The sequence below is a fragment of the Cicer arietinum genome, chromosome 5, assembly GCF_000331145.2.
Source record: "Cicer arietinum cultivar CDC Frontier isolate Library 1 chromosome 5, Cicar.CDCFrontier_v2.0, whole genome shotgun sequence".
Lineage (NCBI taxonomy): Eukaryota > Viridiplantae > Streptophyta > Magnoliopsida > Fabales > Fabaceae > Cicer > Cicer arietinum.
In genome coordinates, this window is record NC_021164.2 from 60,060,287 (window position 1) to 60,082,063 (window position 21,777).

At 28.5% G+C, this 21,777-nt stretch overlaps 3 protein-coding genes across 5 annotated transcripts in view; 1 reads left to right on the forward strand and 2 right to left on the reverse strand.

Moving 5' to 3' along the window:
• The window catches only part of LOC101506200 (uncharacterized), a 2,983-nt gene extending 2,305 nt beyond the window's left edge, over nt 1-678 (reverse strand). The window contains exon 1 of the mRNA XM_073368965.1: nt 1-678. Within this exon, the coding sequence (XP_073225066.1) occupies nt 1-510 (510 nt within the window). The 5' untranslated portion in view covers nt 511-678.
• An 11,165-nt stretch (nt 679-11,843) lies between these two features.
• On the forward strand, nt 11,844-16,125 carry LOC101506529 (serine/threonine-protein kinase MPS1). 3 transcript variants are annotated; one of them, XM_027334228.2, is made up of 6 exons: nt 11,844-12,084; nt 12,182-12,325; nt 12,466-13,430; nt 13,701-13,901; nt 14,359-14,520; nt 15,323-16,125. In XM_027334228.2, exons 1-6 carry the CDS (start codon nt 11,988-11,990, stop codon nt 15,893-15,895), a joined length of 2,142 nt encoding a protein of 713 aa, XP_027190029.1. In that variant the 5' UTR covers nt 11,844-11,987; the 3' UTR covers nt 15,896-16,125. The 3 variants fall into 3 exon arrangements, with proteins under 3 accessions (XP_027190029.1, XP_004500591.1, XP_027190030.1); XM_004500534.4 differs by having other exon boundaries at nt 11,899-12,084; nt 12,397-13,430; XM_027334229.2 differs by having other exon boundaries at nt 11,926-12,084; nt 12,414-13,430.
• A 736-nt stretch (nt 16,126-16,861) lies between these two features.
• Nucleotides 16,862-21,777, reverse strand: part of LOC101507609 (histone-lysine N-methyltransferase ASHR1) — a 5,597-nt gene continuing 681 nt past the window's right edge. The window contains exons 3-14 of the mRNA XM_004500538.3: nt 21,346-21,480; nt 20,725-20,779; nt 20,494-20,612; nt 20,221-20,309; nt 20,049-20,130; nt 19,246-19,350; nt 19,036-19,126; nt 18,829-18,948; nt 18,552-18,658; nt 17,986-18,055; nt 17,779-17,842; nt 16,862-17,343 (exon numbers count right to left, since the gene is read on the reverse strand). Of these exons, the coding sequence (XP_004500595.1) occupies nt 17,181-17,343; nt 17,779-17,842; nt 17,986-18,055; nt 18,552-18,658; nt 18,829-18,948; nt 19,036-19,126; nt 19,246-19,350; nt 20,049-20,130; nt 20,221-20,309; nt 20,494-20,612; nt 20,725-20,779; nt 21,346-21,480 (1,200 nt within the window). The 3' untranslated portion in view covers nt 16,862-17,180. The remainder of the gene's footprint in view (nt 17,344-17,778; nt 17,843-17,985; nt 18,056-18,551; nt 18,659-18,828; nt 18,949-19,035; nt 19,127-19,245; nt 19,351-20,048; nt 20,131-20,220; nt 20,310-20,493; nt 20,613-20,724; nt 20,780-21,345; nt 21,481-21,777) is intronic.

Sequence of the window (21,777 nt, forward strand, 5' to 3'; positions counted from 1 at the left end):
GAAAGAACCAGCTACAGATGAGTTAGAAGATGCTGCAGAAAGCGAAGAAGAAGAGGCTGATACAGTTCCGTTGATTTCATTCAGAGGAGCTTTCATGGATCTACTAGAACTAGAAGCTTCATTGTTTTTGTATCCACCAAATGAAGCCTTTTTCTTATGAATTTCCAAAGTTGTTGTTTCGGGTTTCGCCATGACACCAGTACTGTTGTTGCAGAGAGAACCTGAACATTTCATCTTCTTGCATTTCTTGTTGTTTTCTTCTGGAACTCTTTCTTCCTCTTTCAGCTTCCTATGTTCCTTTGTTTCTGTTATAGGTTGTGGTTGTGGTTGTGGTTGTTTTGTTTCCTTCAGTTGTAGCTGTTGTTTTTGGATTTCAACATTCTTACAAGCTAAAAAGCCTCTTACAACTGCCCAAGAGGGTTGTTTCTCTGTTTTATGTGGCTTTTGGTTTTCTTTTTGGCTTATGTGTTTGGTAATGGTAGGTTTTCTTTGAGTTTTGGATTTGCTCATTGTAAGTAAAAAATGAAACTTGCTTAAATGGTGTTTCTATGACATGGAGAGTATAGTAGAAGAAGAGGTTGAGAGCTGGGATTTCAAGCTGAGGTATCTATAGTAAAAAAGTAGAATATGATGTGTTTTTGGTTTTTGTTTTTTTGGGAGTTCAGTGGACACTCTTTATGGTTCTTACTTCTAAACTCTTTGATTATTAATATCAAACTGTCTCTTTCGAAAGGCTTAATCAGTAGCCACTAATGGATAATTTATTTATTAGTAGAGATAACATATGTCCTAAGACCATAAATTAATTATTCTATAAATAGTAATTATATTTTTAAAAAATAAAATGCATAATTTTTAAAAGAGGAAATATATAATTTACAACATTAATTTTTTATTTTAATATACTAATTATAAGTGTCATTAAAGTACATATCAACGTTTCTTTTTATTTAAAGCATATAAATTTGTTTGATCATACGAAAATTATTAGATAACGATTTTTTCTCGAGTTTTTTTTAATAATATATCATATTTTTACACATTTATTTTAGTTGAAAAAATTAAAATATATTTTATGTCAATTTTATATTTATCGAATAGTTTAAACACTAATTTTAAATGTACTAGTTTATCCGTTATCAAATAATTTATTTCATATTCACTACAAATTAATTTACTATCAGTTAATTTATTTATCTATAAATTTTATCAAATATTCAATCTAGAATGAAATATTAATAAAATTAATATATATAAAATTGATATATTTAATTTAAATTTTCAAATTATATATAGTTTGTTGTTTATATTTTATTATGCAGATAATAGTTAACATTTTCATGAACTTAAAGTTTTTTATATTGCCTATAAAAAATACGGTAAATATCACCACAAATTCGTATAAAATTGTAATATTTCAAACTTAAATTTAGAAAAAAACATGTAATCTACCGATACCAATATTTATTAATTGAATTAAAAATTAAATTTAATTAAAAAACAAATTACGAAGGAGATATTACACTTTGTGATGAGCATCTCACCGTTGATTAAGTCTATAGATTGAAGAATCATATATTTTTTTCTTCTAAAATTTATGTGGGAAAAGTAAAGAGACAAAAGCCTAAGGTCCCCTCGCCTTTTTATGCCAGTGTCTCCCTCTGTAATCTGTGGTATTACATTTTTGTGAGTATTACACTGACAATCTCTATTAGACTACTATTATTACCCCATGAGTTTCCTAATTCTCACACGATGTGTAAAGTACTTGAATTTGATGTTAATGATACTTTAGTAATACTGTTCATGTCTCTAGTTATAAGTATTTATTGATAAAAAATATTATTCTTTAATATAAATTTAGTTTTAATTTATTAAATACATTTATTATTTTTTTATCTTAAAATATGAAAAATTATTGTTGAATACATCAATACATAAATAATATTTTAATCATTTTTCTATATAAAATGAACACATTAATTAATAATATTAATTTAAAATAAAAAGTAAAATCTTTAATAAAAACTTATATTTAGGAACGATAATAGTACCTTTCTTTTTGTTTAATAATTTGACATTATTGTTTTGTTTTGGGATGTAATAATATATTATAGACTTTGTCAAGTTGAATGTCAGCTTCCAAGTATAATTTTGCTTGAGTGTGAAGAGATGACGTATAGTAAACCAAAAAGTATGAGACAAAAATTGTAGGCCTCTTACATGCGTGTAACTTCCGCTTCTAACTCCATAAATGTGAAGTTATTAATACTATATTCTAATATTTAATTACGGATTTAAATTCGATTTTACTAAGTTGTAACAATTTTTTTCATTTTTGTTATTCAGCATATGGACCACGTTTAATTACTTTAAAAATTTAAAGTGGGTCAAGTTGGTGCTCAAATTCCAACAATAAATCAATAATGCAAAGAGTAACATTTTTTTTGTACATGATATATAATTCTTGAGCATATATTACCTGGAACAACCTTGCTGCCTTGGTTACCTTTATTATAATCTAAAAATGTTTAATTTCCTAGGATTCATGATGGCAGATAATTTGAATGAACCTTTTTACCTTTGAAAAGTACTAGTAGCTGTTAGGTTTTAAGTTGAGGATCACAATGGGTAAAGCATGTATAGAATACTTAAATATCAACACCATATGTTTCCATTTGAGAAAAATACCTAAATCATATCTAAATCTGTGTGACTGTGAATCACAAGTTAAATATCCTATGGCCAATTATTACAATGAATTTTAAAGTATAATGATTTGGTTAAAAATCATTAAAAAAGTACTATGTATTAACCTAATTTTTTTTCTTTTTCATGTTATTGATGAGAAGTAACCAAATATGACCACACAAAAAACCTCATAAGTATTAACTAAATATAATTCATTATCAATTCAATTAAAAAGTTATTGAAAAATTATTCAAATTCTTATATGTATTACTTCTTTTTATTTTTAATTACCGTTTTAAAATAATTTACAAATACTGAGAAAATAACAAACTTTGTTATTTTTGATGGAATTATTTGTGTTTTTCCTTTAATATCATTAATTATTTATCATTTCATTACACATATTTCTCTTCTTATAATAAATAATTATAAATATTTTGTCAAAACAATAATAAATATTTTAAACTTTGAAAATGATAATAAAATAAAATGAAACAAATATCTTTTTAAAAAATATTTGGACATTTTTAAAAAACTCGACGGAGGTTCAAAGCCCATACCTAGTTAGACAAAGAGCCTATTCGTTTTGGACATTTTAATGAATTCCCCAAGAAAGTGATTCTAATTGGTTTCTAAATCTTTGTGAGACAAAAGACATTGACTACATCAATATGCCATGCATAAGGCTGACACACCATATTACTCCGTCCATAATTAATTGGATCAATAAATTTAAGTTTATTTTATCAAATAAGGAAATAAAATAAAAAAAATCAACAGAAAATTTGACTTTTTACTCTTAACAAATAAGGAAATAAAAAGAAAAATATTTAATAGAAAATTTCACTTTAACGATTTTAAAGTGTGAGTTATACAATTTTTAAATTTACTTTTTTGTACTCTGATATTTAACAAGTGATCTACAGACACTTATTAGTATTTTTTAAAAAATTATTAAAAATATGTTATTTTTTATATATAATTATTCATACTATAAGTCATTAATTAATGCGTATTAAATTTTCATTAAGCGACGTCTCAAAAGTAAGTTTTATTAAAATGAACATAGATCGTGCTATATGCAAAAAGTGTAATTAGAGTTTATATGACTATATCTTTAATTATAAGCATTTATTAATAAATAATAATGTGTTCATAAATATAAGTTTTTTCTAATTTTTAGATACATATATCTAAGTTTTTTTCAAATATAACACTAATTAATACTATTAATTTATTTTAAAATATAAAAAGTCATTTATTAAATACATCAATATACAAATGACATTTTAGTCATTTTTTTATAAAAAAAATAGACACATTAATTATACAACTAACTTTATTTAATAAAAGTAAAATTTACAATAAAAATTTATATTTAATGACAGAGATAATAAAAAGCAACATAGTTATACGGATATAAAAATAAAATAAAAAGGAACATAATTATTGTAATTGACAATGGAAATAATTTAATTTCAACAAATACTTAGTGGTCATTTACTTATAGAGGTGAGAATAAGTCAAACCGACCGACAGAGGCATGCGATCTACTTTCAGACTAAACTTTTCTTTTAAACAGATAAGGTCAATACTTCTAAAAATTATATCTAGTTAAAAAGGTTAGACTACGAGCTACATAAAAAGTTTTTTAGACCTACATGTCGGTCTATTTAAATAAATATAAATAATATTTTTTGACTGGTATAATTATTATATTAAATTTTGATTTTTTGTTAGATATTCAATTTTTAGTCATTTACGTATATTAATCTTTTTTAGTTTTTGACATATTTAAATATATTATTATAAAATATAATTGAAGTATAATTGTGTACAAAGTCATATTCTTTAAAATATCATGCTAAATATTAAAATAGAACTTTATTTAATTGATATATTAACTTGTTATTGTAGTTAAAGATATGTTTGATTACTTATTCAAAAATGTAAAAATGAAATAGACTTTTAAGTGTGCTAATAAGTCATCTCAGACTTCTATTAAGATTAGAATCAAATTAAAAAGTAAGTCTATGACAGACCATAGCTAGACTTAGACCTTGAATTTTTTTACGGACTAAACTTAGGCATAAGAAAACCTAATTCGGCTCATCCTATTCATACCCCTACTAACTCATAAAAAATACTTAATGGTCACAACTCTAAATAAAAATTATTTGAATGTACATACACAAAAATATACATCATTTAATTATTTTAACTTTTTTTTTTTGTTTAAGGTATGTATAGATATTATATTGATCTATTGGTTGGGATAAATTTTTATTAATAATATTTATTTATTTAATTTAATATTTTTATTAATAATTTTTAGTATATTAAATATTATATTATATTTTTAAACTTATTACTTTTATACAACTTTATAATAATAATAATAATAAATGAATATTTTATAATTAACATTTTAGATATTAAAAAACAGACCAAAATTAAACTACATTTATTTAGATCGATCCAAATCAATATTATTGAAAATACCATTCAAATCAAATCACAAATATTTTATTTAAATCTAATAAATGTTTGTGTAATAAACAATTTAAAGCACATCACGAAGACCCATATAACAATTAACAACCGTATAAGACTTTCTGAATTACAATAACAATATATCTAACCCAAAGCAGAGGCGTATGGGGAGATAGTTGTAGTAATTAATTAGATTTGTCGTTATTCTAAACCCAATGTAAACTTTTTGGGGCTAAACGCATTGCACTATTTGCAAGGTACTCCACTAATTACCCCATAATGGTGCCTTTACTTGGGAAAAAAGCTGCTTACTTTGATTCCATTTTTCCTCAAAATCATGCCAAACCCATATCATATCCATCTACTTTTATTTTTTTATTTTTTTAATTTAAGCAAAAACAAATATCCCATATCCCCCAAAGTTTTGAAAATTTTGTTTTATGTCATACTCATGTATCGTTCCAACCCAAACATTAATTAATTTTTGTAACAAAAATGCCCTACCATGTACTACTACTATACTTGTTTGATGAGTTGCAAAGGCATTGGAATAAAACATATCCGTTGGTGAGTAAAGTTTTCGATCACATTGTCTGCCGTTGGAAGAGGTGTGATGGTTAATCCAATTTAGAACAAACAATCTTTTTAATGTTTAAGACTTTAGAGTGTGATTATTATTCATTAATTAGCTTGTTATTCACACCTATGTGAGGGAAATCAAACTCTTTTAGTTTTCCTCTAGAAAGGTGGTCACACAACTTTATTTTACTTCTTTTAATGGAACATTAGGATAAGAACTTTATCATTTGGTGGCTTGAGCTTTAGGTTAAGATTAAGAACACTAATTGTACATATAGCCATATGAGGAGGCAGAGAGCAAGTTTTAAATTTCAAATTAGCATGTGATATGAGTATGGTCAGTTAAAGTGTGTTTGCAATTTTTAAATCTAGAAACCAAAAAATTGATAAATACTATAGTAAAGTTCAACACAAGTTAGTACATGTCCACTTAAAATGTTTCATTAAAAAAGGGTTGGTTAGCTTTCTTGTTGTAAAGCAGGGCCCTCTTTGTATAAAACAATGATGTTATTAATTTGAACATTAAAAAAATCAAAATTTCTAACATTGTATGAAAATACATAGTTTATAAATGTTTATGTGACTGAGAGTGAAAACATGTCAACTAATGCATAAAATTAACTAAGAGTAATTAATGTGTGGCCCCATAGTATATCCATGGATATATTAGTAGTGGTTTAAGAGATGGAAAAGACAGCAACGAGAGAGAGAGGAGGGACAAATTAATGGCCTAAGAAAATTCCTACTCCACTGCATGTCGAAAATTTCCTTGGTAACAGAATATAGCACGAAATCTGATGTGATAAATTGAGAATCGTGGACGACACACAGATCTTGAGAAGCACCACCTACTATTTGAGTGTTATTTTATCGGATCGATTAGTTGATTGAATTTAAGTATATGATAAAATAACTATTTAAATAAGTAATAAATATAAAATATATTTTTTACTTAAAATTTAATTTTTTTAATTTAAATAATAAAAGTACAAATGAAAAAAAAAATTGTGAATTCAAATGTTATTTAAACTAACATTTACGAAAACCGCCACAAACTCATGGAAGATAGAATTTTTTATTTTATTTTTTTATCTAGAGATCTAAATTTTCCAAGTGTTGTTGCATCGTGCAACGACTATAGTAGTGATTGATTTTATTTGTAACTAGAAGTCGTTTAAAAAAAACGTAGTTGTGGTTGATATGCATGGTTTTGCTTTAAGAAAAATGGATAAGTTATTGGTGACACACTGACATATACGACTTCCACCAATTTGGTGATTTTTTTTTCTCTCGAAATCTACACTACTTTGGTAGTTAATTTGGATTTTTACACTAATTTTGTCATACAATATTGTTATTGGATTATAATTAGTCCTTCAACCCCATACGATGTTATGGGTCCGTTTGTTTATAATTTTTAAAAAGTGATTTTAATTTTAAATTTAAAAAATGAATTTTATATTAATTTGTTTGAAATAATGTAATTTATTTTGAACTCATTTCTTATTGATTGAAAAAGTAATTTTGATATTTAAAAATTGAGATATTTATTATTAAATATTTTAACATGATAAAAATTATATTTTAAAAAATCTATATTTCAAAAATAACTTTTTATGAAAAATTTATCTAATTAGTTTTGAATTTTAATTTATTTTTGAAATTTTTTTATTCAAAAAAAGTTGTAGTAAATAAATTAAATGCTTATAATGATAATTTAAGATAAATTATTTAAACTAATTTTTCATTTGAAGATTTATTTTTAAAATTATTTTTTAAAAATGTTATAAAAAAAATAACAATACTATAAAAAAAAAATTTAAATCCTAAACAAATTATCCATAATCACGCAAAAGTGATTATTAGACAACCCATAAAAGTGTTAGACTTTTCATAGAATCAAAGTCACAATTTATACATTCCCTAACAATAAACCAGCCCCAATAAATCAAACAATAATTATTAGTTGTATTGTGTAAGGGATGCAGGTTACATAATGAAAAATACGTAGTGAAAAATGGAGATTTAAATTGTGTTTTAAATTTTTTCTTAGGCAAAAGTAACTTGAAATTTTCCTTTTGAAAATACAATATTAGTTTAGAAAAGTTTTTCAAATCTCTTTTAAAATAAAATTATTTTAAGATAAAAATAGAGTTAAGGAAAAGAAGATAGAGGGTTTTTTTAATTTGTATACCCTTTTTTTTTAAATATATCAAATTACCACACTTTCAACAAATAATACTAAATTACTCTACTTTTTGGCATTAATAGATCATCGCATGCCCATCCAGCGACTTCCTGGAGCCTTTTCATTTTTCAATTCAATCGAAAGTCATCTAGCATAATGCATTATCATGATTTTCTTTTCAACTGGTAGTTACATTTAGTCTCTTTAATCTAAATTTTTTCCCTATTAGAGTAAATTTCCCTGTCCAAACTATATTATAATCTTCTCATACTTTTAACTATATTATAGTGAAGTTCTAATGAAATAATCTTACTCAAACTTATAAATTAGTACAGTCAAATTTTTAAATCTAGTTTTTCAAGAATTATTCATTAATACAATTAAACTTTTGAAGACAATTTTTTCAATTATCTAATTTATTACAATCAAGCTCTTGAAATCAACTCTCACTAATTATATTACAAAATTAAAGATTTTATGAAATATAATGAGGTTACACTTTTTTTTAAGAGGACAACGAGTTTAAACTAAAGTTACAGATGAAGAAAACTTTGTGAAGAAAAGATTTGAACTTTTAAGGTTCACTTGGCTTAATCATAATTATTGCTCTTGAATTTTTGCATGTAATAGTTCAATGAATTATTTTTCAACAAAGTTTGATAAGAATTGCTGGTCATTATAATTTTGATTTATAAGAAAATTTAATTTTTTTTTATTGATTTTATTTAATTATCATATGAGAAAAGAATTTAATAATAATGCAATATCCACGCAAAAGCAGGAGATTTTTTTTGCTAATTATAATTTACAAAATAATATTATTGGAATTTGATATCTTCCAGCGTCGTATGTACAACATAGATAATCTTATGCAAAATTTATACGACTTACTACTAATACAGACAGCTGTTATAAAATTTAAAATTAATCTCTTGTTGTTGTCATTTTCTAATTATTTTAAATGTTTTACTATAAAATAGTTGACTTTGATTATGGGTTTTTAATTGTAATGGAGAGAATACATTTTGAAAAAACTAAAAATAAATATTTTAAATTTTAAGAACTTTAAAAAACATCTTCTTTACTGTAATATTTATTTCATCAATAAATATAAGAAATACTAGAAACAAACGAGTGTGTTTTTTAAAATAAAGTAAAAGCAGGTCGTGGACTAGAAGTGCGAGTCTGGAGCCTTAAATGCTCCTCCAGACATGCTGTTTTTGTCAGAATTTTACAAAAATGTTAGCCCAAAGCCCATGGTAACAAATGCTCCACCCAAGTTGAAAAGATTCTTTTGGTTCCTCGAAATATAAGCTGGATTCTTGTGTGTTCAAAAGTATAAATTACTTGACGTTGATAAAAAAGTATAAATAAAAATGAGGACATGTTTGGTTCTATTTTACGAGGTGCAAAATTGATGATGGAGGAGTAAAATTTATTTTAACATATGGTATTGAATATAGTTGATTTTATTTTTATAATTTATTCAAACTTAAAATTATAATTTATATTTTCTTATTTAAAATATAATTTTTACATTAAATTTTTTATTCAACTTATTTTTATGTAAATTTAATTAAATATAAACTAGTTTTTATATTCAATTTACTAAAATTAAATTTTATAAAATTAATTTATTTAAAATTAATTTTTGTTACTGCATAATCAAACAGAGTAAAATAAACTTAGTAGTAGTTGTGAAGTAATATTTTGTTAAGACTATTTGTCAAATCTCGACACATTGTTCGAGCACAACTTGAAAATGAACTTGTATAATATGCATTCAAAGTAATAACTAAAAAACTTCCTTTTTGGTCAGCAACAAAAAACAATTCCCAAAGATCTTAGTGCACACGAGAGGGTTTGAAATTTACAAATAATCAATTAAACTAGAAGTTGAAGATTACATCTAACACTTATAGCTGTCAAAATAGGTTATCCGACCCTATAACTCTAATGGATTTTAGGTTTTTTCATATCGGATCAAAAAACTTTATTTTAATATAGATCAATAAAATGCTATTCGAAATCGGTTCTAGACAAGTTTCGGACTGGGCAGATAACCTACACATTTTTTATAATATTATTTTTAACTTATTATATTTTTAATATTTTTGCGACTCTTTTAAGTTAAAATTTTTCGTTAATGCTCATTTAAAAAAAGTTATGATACACTACTTATGCATTAAATATGAATCAATTTTAATGTCCATTTTCTTTCATGCCCATTTAAAAAATATTATGGTTTACTCTTTATACACAAATTAAGTTTGGATGTTTCAAATAACACAAACTCAATTCAAAATTTTCAAAATAACATATTATCCAAAAAACACACAAATTAAAATAAGTTCAAACTATTCAAAATTTAGAGATGTTATCCGGCATAACACAAATGAATTTAGATTTGTCTAACATAATTTAAACTTAAACCAAATTCAAATAGAGTGATAAATAGTTCTAGTGTGACTCTATAATAAATGTTTTTAGACTTATTGAGCGATGTTCATATTTTACAAAGTGTTGGATGACTATCCACTTAGGAAAATAAAGAATTTGATTGTTAAAAATATATAACCAACTAAAGATAATATTCTATTACAAAAGATAATATATTTACACACACACACATATATATATATATATATATATATATATATATATATATATATTTATATATATATATATATATATATGTAATCAATTAAAGTGGGTTGAATGTCTTTTGAACCTTTTTTATGTGAACTATTTTTTTCTTTAATAAAGTGGTTATATAGGTTGCAGGCTACCCGATACCTATACGGGTTAACCCAAATGGATAACGAATTTATTCAGATCAGACTAAAAACCCTGAAAAAATACAGACTAAAATTATTAGAGTCAAACTCTGTATTTTAGTGGGCTGAGACGAATTGACTCATTCGAACTAATTCATTTTAAAGATTGTTAATAACACCAATAGAGATCACATATTACTCTGCCTTTATTTATAAGCACCAATTATATTTTTAAACTTAATTATAATTCATTTGGAAATAAAATAATTTATTTTATAAATATTTCAAATAATATATGCGGACTTAGCATATTTACACAATTTTAAGTCGAGTGTAGGGATAAGAATTATGACGTTGATATATTCTCTGCACTCTCGAACTCAACCGATTAGGGATTTTATATATTTTTTTAGTTTCATATACATATATTAATAATTTTTATTTAATATTTTTTAAATATTATAAATTTAATATATTTTGAAATTTAGTCAGAACAATAATATTTTCAATGGAATGTTTGATTCTATTACTGTATAATAATAATAATAATAATAATAATAATAATAATAATAATAATAATAATTATTATTATTATTATTATTATTATTATTATAGAGTATACATATATCCAAAAAATAAATTTGCATTTCAACATATTCTTTTTCACATTAATTGATTAATTTTATAAAAAAATTATAGAATAAAGAAAATTTCATGTATCAGTGTAATATTAATTATTTTTTTATTAAACCTTTTAATTAATACTACATATAGCTCCTAAAAAAAAATACTACATAAATAATTCTCATATCAGTCACTTTGTATTAATAATAATAATGAATATACTAATGATTGATGAAAATAATTTTATAAAAAAATATTATTCTCTCTCTATATATTTGAAATAATAAAGCAAACTATTAACTATAAAACTATAATGATTTAATTATTGTAGGACTAAGAAGTTGTATTTGGAATGTGTGTTACGGAAAATGAGAGAAACATGTTCCCGAATCTTGGGGGTATTATTGAGAAAACAAATATAACAAAAAATAGAGAATAATGTATGTAGGTATAAACAGCGGTGCAAAAAGAAATATCCCTGGTAAATTAGTAAAGCAGCCCATGGAAGGCCCAAAAGAAAGCGAAACCCGAGAAAGAATAGAGGAGCGCGAAAACAACAATTGAATTTTGATTCGGATTCGGATTCGAAGGAGGTAAACCAAAAATTGAAATTGAAATGCGGTGGAGTTTGGTCCATGGATGGGAAGTCTAACCTTCCGATCAAGCCAGATCCTTCTTCCCCGGACTTCCTCCGCCACGTTCAAGCCGCCTTGAAACGTCACCGCCCTCTCGGTACTCCTTTCTTCATTCAATTTCATTTTTCCCCAATATTCAACTTACCTAGGGTTTTTATTTATTTATTTACGGTTTCTAACTAATAATTTATTAGGTTCAACGCAATCCAATAGCTTCAGGCCAAGGCGCACGCTGGTTCATCAACCACACGATTCACCTGAAACCAGCACCGTTGATACTCCTTCTCAAGATCCAAATGCTCAAAACAAAGTTCAATTTTCCAATACTGTTCCACAAGGTAATTTTTTTCTCTAAATATTTTGTTTGTTTGTGTTTTTGCGTATTCCAAACATGTTTTTAACAATGCAGGGGCCAATGATGTAAAGGCCATTGATTTGGAGAGTTTGTCTTCTCATATGAGTTCACTTGGATTCACAGAAATGGAGTGGGTTGAAGGTAACCAACCTGAAGCTTTGATTGGATTCAACGATGATTCGAAGCAACCTAAAGTTCTGCAGACTGAGCCTGATTTTAGTTTGAGATCCGATGGAGGAATAAGTTGCTCCATGTTACCGAGGAGGAATACGGTTACGCGGGATAATTTGCAGCAGTTCAGAAACTTTCTAAGCCAGCCGGCGACACAGTCTTCGGTAGTGGGACCTTCGTGTGCCACAACTACTTCAGTCAATTCAACTTCAGCTCCTATGATGAATTCAACAACCCATTTGCATATAGAAAGTGGCACACGTGTGGCTGCTGGTCCGTTTGGAGAGATTCGTGTTAAACCTATAACTGAAAGTGTTATGGAATCAGCAAATATAGATACTTCAGTGAAAAAAGGGAATATAATATCAGTTGATAAGGATGCAGCTCCAGGGCAAGCTTCTGATTCTTGTGTCGATGCCGAGTTGGCATTTAAAGAGAGTGAACAATCTAAGGAGCAGCAAGCATCCATGTTAAAAGAAACCAGTAATTCAAAATATGTTTCTTGGGATGGCGACAAGTTGACCGAACGGAAAGAGGTTGCAGATGTTTCAAACATACAGCCTCAGGCTTCGGTGTCCAAAGCACCTTCTGTGAATGTGAAGTTTGAATCTTCTAATATAGAAAAGCGAGAGAAGGCTGTGAGTAGTAGAAGTTCGTCGGTCAATAAGAAAAGGTCCTATGACCCCGATTTGTTTTTTAAGGTTAATGGAAAACTTTATCAACGTCTTGGCAAGATAGGTAGTGGTGGAAGCAGTGAGGTGCACAAGGTGATTTCATCAGACTGTAAGATATATGCACTTAAGAAGATCAAACTCAAGGGTCGTGATTATGCTACTGCATATGGGTTTTGTCAAGAGATTGAGTATCTTAATAGGCTGAAAGGAAAGGATAATATCATACAGCTTATAGATTATGAGGTACTGTTATCAACAACTGGTCTTTATCATGATATATGTAGCAGTTCTTGCTTGTAGTTATTTCTGCTTTTCATCGCTCTTCAGACATTTGATAATACGGGAATATATAATCACTTAAATTCTTATTGCATACTCATGGTCACTTTTTGGGGCTTGGCTTATTCTCATTTCTGAAACAAAACTTTTTGGGTTGATTTCCACTGGTGTGTTTATATTGTCACTGTTTTTTATGTTCTAGTGAATTTTATTTTTACCTGATCCTGTTATTAGGTAACTGACAAGGCTTTGCTCGAAGAAGTTATGAAAGGCACTCTCAGTATTAAGGATGGCCGAGTCAAGGATGACGGATATATATTCATGGTACTTGAATACGGGGAAATTGATTTAGCTCACATGTTGTCCCAGAAGTGGAAGGAACTTGATGGACCCAACCAGACCATAGATGAGAACTGGCTTCGATTTTATTGGCAGGTTTAATCTATAATGTAGCTTTGAATTTTTTTTATGTTCTATCTATACAATAACATTCATGTTGTATAACTAGTTTTGCCTTGTTTGTTTGATAATTGAAAGTTCTAGTGTTTGATTTATCCAAAATATTGCAAATAATACTTCCATGCCTGTATCTATGTTTACTATTTCGTGTTCTGGATGTTTGTCTATTATTAATAATTTAGATAGCATTTGAAATGTAGTTCAATTTAATTAAAATCTCATTAGTACACTATTTTATCAAATAGTATTCAAGTTTGACATGATATTATTTCACACATGTTGCCATTTTTCTCTTTTACATGATTATGACTATGAACTGTTGTTCGTTTTCTTGTGTTTTCTTTCTTTATTGGATGGAGTAGAACAGTGTCAGTTTCTCCCTTTGTCTGCCAATTCAAATTAGCTTAGACTGTTTTTGTGACACCTTTTGCAGCAAATTCTTCAAGCTGTCAACACAATTCATGAGGAACGTATTGTCCATTCTGACTTGAAGCCTGCTAACTTCCTCCTTGTCAAAGGTTCCCTAAAACTGATTGATTTTGGTATCGCCAAAGCAATAATGAGTGATACAACTAATATTCAACGGGATTCGCAGGTATTGCTTATTTTCCATTTCCCCTCTCTTTTTGGCTCACTAGTTAATATGCCTTATTTATACTTTTTGTTTCTCTTACCTTGTGGCCGAGTACTTTTTTTTACTGTGGTTACGTTTTTATTCGTACAGCAATGCCTGACTATAGCTTTTCGCACATTATTGAATGTGATGCATAATTGCATATTAGTGATGTATGATCTGTATTAAGTGGTTATGGTGAGGATGGTTAAGTTTTATTGTAGCAGGCTTTCCTTTGAATATATTGTTTGTTCAGCTTTATAGAGATTTACAATTTCAGATAATTTCTGTTGACTTGAAAGCAGTTTTGTTTGGCAGTAGAATGTCATATTTAAAAGCAGTTTTGTTTGGCAATAGAATGTATTATTTAAAAGCAGTTTTGGTTTCAATTATTTGTTTATCATTCTTCTGGATTGGATACATAGTAGACTGTAGAACACAAGTCTTTTCTGTTTTCCGAATATGGTGATTTTACTTCTAGAACTTCTGTAGCACTTTCTCTGCATCTGGATGAATTTTGGCTCAAGGTCAATAATACTCTCCTAAACTGGTATACTACATGCTTGAAAATTTTGGAGTCCAGGTCACAAGATGCATTTAGTACAACTCTATTATGATAATTTCATTTGTATTCTTACAGGCTTATCTTAAGAATGAGATTTCTTATTTCTGTGAAAAAATTGTATGAAAAACCACATCTTTGAAATTTTCATCCCAATTTTTAGCAATTATCAATATGACACTTAAGTACAAAATTTTCACCAAATTGTTGTTCAAAGTGTAGGTGGGTACTTTGAGTTACATGTCTCCAGAAGCATTTATGTGTAATGAGACAGATGCAAACGGAAACATCATTAAGTGTGGTCGGCCATCAGATATATGGTCTTTGGGCTGCATCCTTTATCAAATGGTATATGGAAGAACCCCTTTTTCAGAATACAAGACATTTTGGGCCAAATTTAAAGTTATAACAGATCCAAGTCATGAAATTACGTACGAACCACTTTCAAATCCATGGCTAGTAGATCTAATGAAGAGGTGCCTAGCATGGGATCGGAATCAAAGGTGGAGAATTCCTCAGTTACTCCAACATCCTTTTCTTGCACCTCACGTACCACCTCATCCATCTTTGTCCCAAGACCATAGCTGTAAATTTATACAACTCATTGCTGAAACTTGTACATATGACTCTGAAGCATCGCAACTGTGTCATCAGCTCCAACGTCTACTTGTTGATCCACTCGAGTTAACAACTCACTCACTAAATTCACAAGATCAACAAAGATCACTGTTATCCCAAATGTCTGAACTCTGTATACAGCTGCGGGAACGTTTGGTAGATACTGATATCAAGTAATTGGTGGCTGTCTATTCAATTTTTTTGGTTTTTGTTTCAGTGTATTTTTAAAGATTACCGCACTTTCCATAGGTCAGAAGTGGCATTGTGTGTATTTCCAATTTTTCAGAGTAGAATACTAAGGTTAGTGTGTAGCTAGTGAATCAACATAGTACAGGTTTTGTATAAATTTGAAGTCAGAAAAACCGCGAGTTTTAATAGTTGTTTAAGTTTAAAAAGCAAATTACACATCTTGATTTTGTGTATTTAACAAGCAAATTGCACATCTTGATGCTACAAGGTAGTGTGTTTGTTGGAAAAAAAAATCAACTATAGCAGAATTGACACTCTAAAATGAAATTAAAAAATAATTGAGAAATGAATTTTGTAATTCACTAAATCAACTCAGTTCAAGGGAAGTCATGTCTCCATCTCCTTTTTAGGATTTGTGACTTTTAAAAATGCATACTAACAAATCTGAACATGTCATCGATTCATTATAAAATTTGCTCATGTCAAGTTCAAGAAAAACGTAACATTTTTTGCACCAAAAAAAATTAAAACAAGAATTTTAAAAACACATAGGAATGAAGTCCCCTCACTACTAACTCTACTTTGATGAGTTACCAAATATTTGATAATATAATACATCGAAAATTGCAATATTTCCCGAATTTGATTTTTTGAAAAGCTTGTATTTTCTACAATTATTATAATTATAATTATTAGTTAAAAAAATAACACTAAATTTTTAACTTTATAACTTCATACATGTATATACTATATTTTATCATAATATCAATATTTTATCGACAATTATCATAATACTTTATAGTGTACTCCCTCGTTTTACAAGTCAGTTTCAACAAGCAGGAGAGATTAGTTTAGTTTTATCACATCCTAAATAAGTCCAAAAACATAATTTGCCCTTTCCAATACGATAACTCTAATCTTGCAGACAATTAATAAAACAGGCAAAAGGACACATTCTCAAATGGGGAGCATCTTTCCCTTTTGTTTATCCTGTAACTGAAAAGTTCAAATTGCTATCAATAAAAAGTAACAAGTTATTAAATTATATAACCTTCAGACAGACCGATGAAGGGCACATTAAAGAACATATTGAACAACTACTCCATTTGATAATTTACGATATTTAACTTCTCATGTGAGTGACTGAACAAATTTCCTGAGTGAACAAAAATATGCCATGACTAATGATAACATTTAATAATTTTGTGATTCAGTTGGAGTGACATGCTTGTACCGGCAGCAGCTGCAATATTAGTGTCATTAACTTGTCATTCTACTCCTCTTTGGAAGACAATTTGAAAGACGCTTCTGCACGGGCTTCCTCCAACATTACCAAGAGTTCCTTTACAAAAGGAGTATTTGTTCCATGAGTAATCCTCAGTATATCCACAGCTTTGGTCAATGATATAACAGCTTCCTCCGTGTCTCCAAGATACCTATACCAAGACCATTAAACTCAAACAACCAAAAATATAACCATTCTTTTTCTCCAAGGTGACATTGGTTACAAAGATTTAACTCAAATCATGATTAACTCTATTTTGTTTACAGACAGATTTATTTGTTTGTTTTATTATTCAGTTACATATAATAGTTTGACCATCACAACTAGCGAAGAAAGGTTAGCTTTTTTGTTGATGTGTACAGATAATTTTAGATGTCTAATCTCGTTGTATAGTTACTAACAATCATTAGTTTCTTCAGCTTTTTGTTGGAATGTGATGTAGATAATATGTATGTGTATATATAGACCCAGACAAATGTACAATGTAAGGGAAAGAAACACGACATTTTATGTCCTCATAAATGCTTCAGTAGTAGAAGAATTTAATATTCACACCAAATATGAGCTTTAGTTGACAGATGCTAACCATTCAAGTTTTCCACAAGTATAATACTGCAAGCCAAGCATAGGGTGAACAGCTGGATACACTCCTGCAATGAAGTAAAACATCCAGCACTGGTTGTCAGCATCATTTGTGAAACTTTTTCTCAAATACATTTTTTTGAACAATTTTTCACCAATAGATGAATGGTAAGATTTGGTTTTTGAGGATAGAAATTCCAGTATGACATACTTTGATAGATTGGTATGGTCAATTTGCAATATGCTAAAGCTTCTCTCCAATGTTCCAGCTTCATTAATGACTGCAGAGGACAAAATGTCAGTTCTCTATTCACAGTGGAAACATCAATTATTGCATAAATGGACTATGCGCTTCATTGTTTCCATTTGCCTTTGTAGCAAAAACAGCAGAAAATAAGCAGAACTTTTAATCAAAACATGACTAAAGACTTTTCTAATAAGCAGAAAATAAATAAAGAAATAAGATGTGTAATCATGAAAACTTTTGGGGACATGTGACCAGTTGCAGGGTCATCCAAAACAAAATATAAACCAATCCACAATTATTCATTAGTATATAATATACCAACCAAGCTGCTTACAGCAAAAGATTTGGTTTGTACTTTGTAACTAAAAGGAACAAAAAGATAAACGGTGGCTGAACAAATCTCCACAGGAGTTGTACTAAGTAAAACATGTATGGAAAGGCTGTATTTGATATCATCAAGCAATATATATAATTAATATCAATAAGGGAATAATAACATAGTAGATAGAGAACTACAAGGATGAGCTTACCTTCAAAATCATCTCTCGTGTTTGCATCAAATTGATTGAGAAAGTATGATATAGTTTCACTTGCAGTTTCTCAATCATTGTATATATGGTGATAGCTTCTTGATAATCTACATATAGTCAAGGATTTGACTTCAAGGACATAACTGCAAATCAATTTCCTTTGTACATGGATCAAGGCTTCCATAAAGGGTAGGAAAAAAATTGGAATGCAGAAGGAAAATAATTCGAGTGGTCGCAATTGCAGGTACAAATTCTAGGCAGAAATGTGAAAGGATACTGCCCCTGGAAGAAGGCTTAGAAGCTTCTTCTGATAGCAATTTTATTTCAGTTGCAATTTTCTTTATCTCTTCCTTGTCCCTAACTAATCCACAATCTTGGCATTGAAATGCTTTTCCATCTTTAATTTAAACAGATTAAAAAAAAAAAGGTCATTTGTAATACATTAAAAACCTGGTGGGCCATAGGCATTAGGCAAGTCACATACCAGTTGTACGGAGCAAGAAACCATCACATTTTTCATTTTTGCATCTGTATCCTTCTAGAATTGCATTTTCTCGAACATCGTCATACTGACCCTTCAAAACTAACTTACCTGAATTAGCTAATGACAGCATGCAAATTTAACTCAAATAGCAAGTACTATGATGTGAAGCCAACAAGAAACTATCCCATATTAAGTGATTATAGCAAATACCGATTTAGAGCAGAGGGGACAAACACATGCGAATAGGTACTGCTCTTTGAGAGCCTTCTGTCGAGTCACAGTGCTTCCAGCTGTTTCTATATAACTAATCATTACCTTAAAACACACAGAAAATAGTATGAATTAAACTTGATTGGAAAAATATGAAGTTGTAATGTAATACACCATCCGAAAAATAATTTTAAATTGACAAGTGAAAACTATAATAACCTATTGGATATGAGATGTACCCCAAGTGAAAAACTGTTTACAAAAAGAAATATGCAACTGCTAATCAAGTCAATTTGAAAAATATATGTTTTGCAATCAAAGGCTTCTTTCTAGTCCCAAAACCTATCTTCCTTGACACCATTTTAAAGGTTCCATGGGGTTTTTCCTAAAGGCAATTGAGATTTAAAAATTAAGGCGAAAAGTATAGAATTACAAATAATGTTCTCGGATGACTTCATGTTGTTGTATCTGTTGAATTCACAAGGTTAGTCTTTTAGGAAGCGAAGAAGCAAAGAAGTACCCAGAATAATAAATTTATGTTGATAATGACGTGAATGATATATTGGATGCCATCACAAAAGACAAAGCACCAATCCTTATTTATATTAATACTAGACTCCTAATCTTAATCAAATTTAATAAGAAAACAAATGGGTAATCTGATAATTGTGAAAAAATATAGTTACGTCCTAAATCTATTTGCTGAGTTTGCATAAACAGTCTTTAAATGACATCTCTTGCTTTGTAAACCAGTGAACTAAATATTGAAAATGGTAATTTCTACTTAGGCCAGAAATACATACCTCAGTCCCTTTGGGTACATGCTGTAAAGCACGTACTGATGCTGTCCTTCCCTCAAAAACCAACACTGAATTGGGCAAGCAGCTATATGGTAAAACAACGATTAGAAGAATAACAAGAAATAGATAAGACATTATTTTGAGAGCAAAAAAATAAGTTAAGTGGGTTGGTTACCTATGATTGATAATGGAAACAACAGGATACAGTCCAGTTCCCAAAGGTCTCAACTCACTATCACAAATGGTATGCGCATTACATGCAAACTGCAGGAACAGAAAGATCTTACTTTAGACTTTAGAGAGGCTTCATCAGAGACTCAAATCCACATATACGTAAAACAAATGTGTAAATTCTCTTAAACATAATCTTCAGAGTGCTGTGTGTGATTTCACATGAGAATACTTGATGACAATTATATCAACAAATTTAAGTTTTGAAGCAGAAAACCTTGGAGAAATTTTCTGCAATCTCTTTTATAGTGATTTCAGGCCATTGTAGTATTAAATGTACAAGATTAGCCATTTGTGCATACAACACCAGCTGCTCCTCTGTGATGTCAGACATGTCTTCATGGAAGTGAATGTTAAAAAGAACAATCGTCATGTGACATGTTGGAAAATGGACAAAAATCTACATTAATTGCACTAAAGCTTAAGACCAAACTATTAAAAAGGATACGAGCCACTAATGCCTCCACTAACTTGTAGTTATCCCTAGCTGTGCTTGGAATGATCTGGAAATAAAATGAATGATTCAATTCTGTCATGACTGTTCAGATGCTCATATTAATCATCAATAGTTGTAAAATGCTTTCTAAATACACAGAAGAAAAATTTCAAAGCCACAAACAGAAATTTTGAGGATAATAAGCCCTCAAACCCAACTTTATGAAACAAAATGAAACTATATGAATTTTTTTTTTGCACAGGCAAAGAAATTTTATTAATATACTGAGGTTCTTGTATGCACAAGGAGTGCCAAAAAAGAATATAATAATAGTCATGAAAAGATTAAAGATCTCTAAAGGATTTTATGAAGCCAAATGAATGCAAATATTAATTTTCAGTGTTTACATTTACGAATCCATCCCACTTCCATATATTGATGAAGTTTGTTACTTGACTAAAAAATGACAAGATCTGCATTATTGTAGCATTACATTGATAGATGTTTGCATCGACATTACAGGCATATCCATAGTCATACAGAAAAGGAAATAAAATTTACAGTGTATAAAACAATTCTAACTTAAATAGCACCAATATGCATTACACAAAACTCAACTATCTTTGCATATACCTTCTCATCTTGCAATTTCCTTCGAAGATAAAGTTTGAGCATCAGCCGAATAGATGGTGTGACAGATTTTCTCTTGTCGTAGTCTAGCCTTGAGAGGACTTCACATTCAAGACGATGCAACTTCCACTCCGACTTCTGAATATCATAAAAAAAACCATAACAAAAATTATATTCAGAGTCATAGGGTAAATAAATATATTAACCCAATTAGCTATTTTTTCACTATTTGTAAAAAAAAGCTATTTTTCCACTGAACACCATATCAATATTGTTGTTCCACTATCTACTGTGTTATGTAAAACAGCAATCCTCATGCTTCTATTACTGTTATATATATTTGCCCTTCAATATATATATATATATATATATATATATATATATATATATATATATATATATATATATATAATAAAATATATATATAGAGACACA

Coding starts and splice junctions, on each gene's coding strand:
- LOC101506529 (XM_004500534.4), top strand. CDS start 11,988: ATGGATGGGAAGTCTAACCTTCCGATCAAGCCAGATCCTTCTTCCCCG. Junction 12,085..12,181: donor GAAACGTCACCGCCCTCTCG/GTACTCCTTTCT, acceptor ATAATTTATTAG/GTTCAACGCAATCCAATAGC. Junction 13,902..14,358: donor GGCTTCGATTTTATTGGCAG/GTTTAATCTATA, acceptor CACCTTTTGCAG/CAAATTCTTCAAGCTGTCAA.